A 3,697-nucleotide genomic window follows, 5' to 3' on the forward strand; every position below is an offset into this window, starting at 1 on the left:
GATTTTGGGTGCAGGGCAGAATTTCGATGGTGGATCCGGCTTTCCTTGACGGAGTTTCCGATCCACGGACGGTCTGTCGCCGAGCGTCCGATCGCGCCTTTCGGACTTTAGATGGAGTACGAGCAGAGTAATGAGTAAAAAAAAAAAAGGGAAAAAAGGAAGTAAGAAACGGGGATTGGAAATAGCGGATGACAAGCACCGAAAAGAAAAAAAAAAGAATCAGCCTAGAAAGTGGATATATCATAAACAATCCCTATCTCCCTGGTACATCTTGAAATGTTCTTTTGCTTCTCTTCTTCTTCAATCACAACACATAGCTAATAATCCTCCCCTGTTCGCTTGTCCACCTCAGACCGCAACCATCACGACATACACATACATCCCGCACCACCAACACATCCATCCACCACCTTTCCCTGCCGGCCACTACTGTGTGACTATTGAAAGTGCATGATTGTTAGTGGAGACATTGGGACGCCAGGAACCCCTACCAGCTCGACAACACTCAGACATCAGTATTTTCCACCGTTGTCTGCGTCTGCACACTGCATCAGTCGCAAACGCACTAGACTGAAAGATAAGGCGCTGCTGCGATCCATTATTGATCCGCCTGCAGCGATACCAGCGATACCAGCGATACCAGCGACCCTTGACTCACCGCCCCGCCATCCGCCATAAGGTTGATTGGTCGATAGGTCGACTGCCGGAAGGAGGAAAGGCAGCCTGAGTCACCGCGCCGCGCAAAGCGAACGAGTCACCTCTAAGCCTCTAAGTTCGGCGATCCTTACTAGCATCCTTAGCAAGCACATCAACACGGCCCTCCCGGAGATTTGCGCCATGGCAACTCCTGCTTCCCCCACAATTTCTACTTCTACTCCCTCCTCCCACCCTCCCTCTTCCTCTTCTCTTCCCTCCTCCACTCCGTCTCTCAGCTCCTACTTCACCTCTCTGGCCCGCCGTCGCCAACAAAAGAAAATGAGCATCACCCAAACCTACTATCTCGCCCACACCGCCCGCAAGAAGCTCACCCGTGAAGCTTCCCGGGCGGACCATGATCTCCGCCTTCTGGTTGGCCACGCCAACCTCCTCGACTCGCTCATGCTGGAGCTGGCTGATGCCGAACGTGAACAAGAACATTGGTTCAACCAGACCGTCAGCGGTGTGACCAAGACCTCCCACCACTCCGAGCCTCGACACATCCAATGGGCGGAGACTGTCGTTGAGGACCCGGAGGAGGACTGGGATCCCGAGGACCTTTCTGACGCCGACTCCGACGTCAGCGAGGATGACTCCGACTACGACGAAGACCAGTATGAGCCCACTACCTACAGTCCAGTGCGACGACGGGCTCCCTCCCCGGTGGCCATCATCACCGAGAAAGAAATCGAGGAGGACTACGACTCCGATTCTGATTCCGACTTTGAGTACGACGATGAGGAGGATCTGGAAGAATTGACCCTGACCCGCTCGCCGTCCCGGCAAACCCCACCCGAGCTGCTGTCCGACTCCGATGGAGAGTCGGAAGACGACACCATGCCCCCTTCACCTCCTCAACCAACCCTGGAAACATTCAACGAGAAGGAGCCGCAAACCGCGGAAATCCCTCTCTCCCCGACTGATCTGGAGAATGGCTACTACGTTCCCGGCCAAGCGCCAAGTGCGATGCTTGAAGCTTATTGAGATCGTACCTTGCAGCAGCGGCTGATCCCCCATTCTCTGTACCATTATCATACGTGATACCCTCGTCGTGGATTGTTTCTGGAAGAACCTTTTTCTTCTTTTGTCTTGGGGCAAGTTGTCACCATCATAGCGGGTCCGGCGTTTTTCTGAAACCAAAAATTACTTCTCTCCTATCATCATGATTCAGCATTGTTTTGGGATGGCATATTGGCATTGGGGGTGGAGTCCCCCCTTTTTTTGTTTTTGCATGCCCGAGCGCTTGGGCATTGATTTCTCTCTTCTCATACCCGCCCACATCTTCGGGTCCCATCTCTGTCTTCTTCCTGGTCCCACCGTTGGGCCGCATATATTGGCGGCCCCATTTTTCTTGTTTATGTATTCCACGACATGATCTATAACGGTGGCCTCTCCGGTATATGAGACGAGATGATGAAATTGCATATATAGAACATAATCATATCAACATTATACATGAACTCCTTCAATCTAAATTCACGTACTCATCCTTGGCCGGTCGGTAATCATTGCTTTGATGTGTCAAGCATTGGCAAAGCGATCACGAAGTGATCAGTAAACTGGCTTAGTACTCACTAAATCGCTAGACTAGTCGCAGGTGCAGAAGAAGACTTGACTCCACTTCTTAGCCCCATCCGGGAGGCTAGTTGGGCAGCTGGCTGCTGGCTAGACCGGGATGGCAGTGCCGATCGCGGCCCTCGCCAATCCAGGCCGAGTTCACCGCCCCGTGACGGATCACATGGCTGACGGGCGATCGATCCGCACGGAGGATCACCGCCGATCTCTCTGGTTCTTTTTCCCTGACTGACTGACTGACTGACTGACTGACTGACTGACTGACTGTTGTACCGACTCGATTCCGTCTTCCGTCTTCCGCCTGTCCCTGTCACCCGCCTGGTCTGGGTTCCTGGAATCCGGAATCTGATTGATCTTCTTCCTTGCTTTGCTAGAAAAACGATCGATGGATCAAGTCAAGGCCGAGTAATCCCTCACCGTCTTTAGATTCGGTTTTGCTGCCATTGGAACTATTAGAGTTGGTCGAACTGGAGGTTCTTCTACTCCATCTAGGCCCTCATTCGAGTCGTTCTTTCGTAAAAAAAAAAAAAAAAAAAAAAATCCTGCCAAAACATACTGAGTCTGGATTCAGGCCGCAATGGTGCACCGTAGTCTCCGCTGGCACTATATGTTCCAGACCGGCTGGTCAAGCTGAGGGTAACAACTTGTTGCGCTTACATGGACCGGACAGATATACTTGGTTTGACTTGGATTGGACTAGCTATGCCCCTCCTACTTCTCCAACTCGGCTCTTTTGCTCCTTTAGTCATAGAGAGCGAGAGAAGATGACCATTGCGGTTATATCAAGGGATCACGGGATTGCAATGGTGGTCTGTCACTGGGCGTTGACCGGGGAATTGCTAAATGTGAAGTTGAAGTCTCCGCGTGGCAGGAGTTTTGTTCCGCATGTTCACTCACTCACTCACTGACTGGGCAGGGAATGACAGCAGGGAAACGTGACCCGCCGGCCATGCTCCTCCTGACCGCCTTCCATCTGCCCCGCCTCCTCAGCTCCTATTCCACTCTCGCCTTTCGTCCCTTTCCCCCTCCAGCTGCTTCCGGCTTGCTGCCTGTCACTCTACTTTAATTCAATCCGGCGCTTTGCTTTTCTGCAGAAGTCGCTCACTGTAGCTTCAAGCTAGCCCTGAGACCCGCTTTGGTCCATCTCATCCTCTCATCCTCTCATCCTCGAGCGTGCCGGTCTCAGACACTTGCTCGGGAGTTTCCCCCTTCGTCACGACCTCTCTTACCAAACCATGGTCGGCATCTCCCGCATCGTACCACTCGCCGAACTTGCTGAGCTTCACGGTGGCTGAGCCACCGACTAGTTATTGACTTTGAATCAAATTGTTCCTTTCCTTTCTACTCACTCGAAATTCCAACCACTACAAGGCGCTGAGTCGTCTAACACCTTCCCTTCACCGTCCCTCCCACTACAACCGCCAGC

The 3,697-nt window shown here is 52.5% G+C and overlaps 1 protein-coding gene across 1 annotated transcript; it reads left to right on the forward strand.

Annotated features, from left to right (window-relative positions):
• Positions 1–975: 975 nt before the first annotated feature.
• Positions 976–1,680, forward strand: BO95DRAFT_372453 (uncharacterized protein; the record flags this gene model as incomplete). The annotated part of the gene is made up of 1 exon (XM_025583002.1): positions 976–1,680. The coding sequence occupies one exon, from the start codon at positions 976–978 to the stop codon at positions 1,678–1,680; it is 705 nt and encodes a 234-aa protein (XP_025438183.1).
• Positions 1,681–3,697: the final 2,017 nt, after the last annotated feature.

The sequence above is a fragment of the Aspergillus brunneoviolaceus genome (assembly GCF_003184695.1).
Source record: "Aspergillus brunneoviolaceus CBS 621.78 unplaced genomic scaffold BO95scaffold_75, whole genome shotgun sequence".
Classification (NCBI taxonomy): domain Eukaryota; kingdom Fungi; phylum Ascomycota; class Eurotiomycetes; order Eurotiales; family Aspergillaceae; genus Aspergillus; species Aspergillus brunneoviolaceus.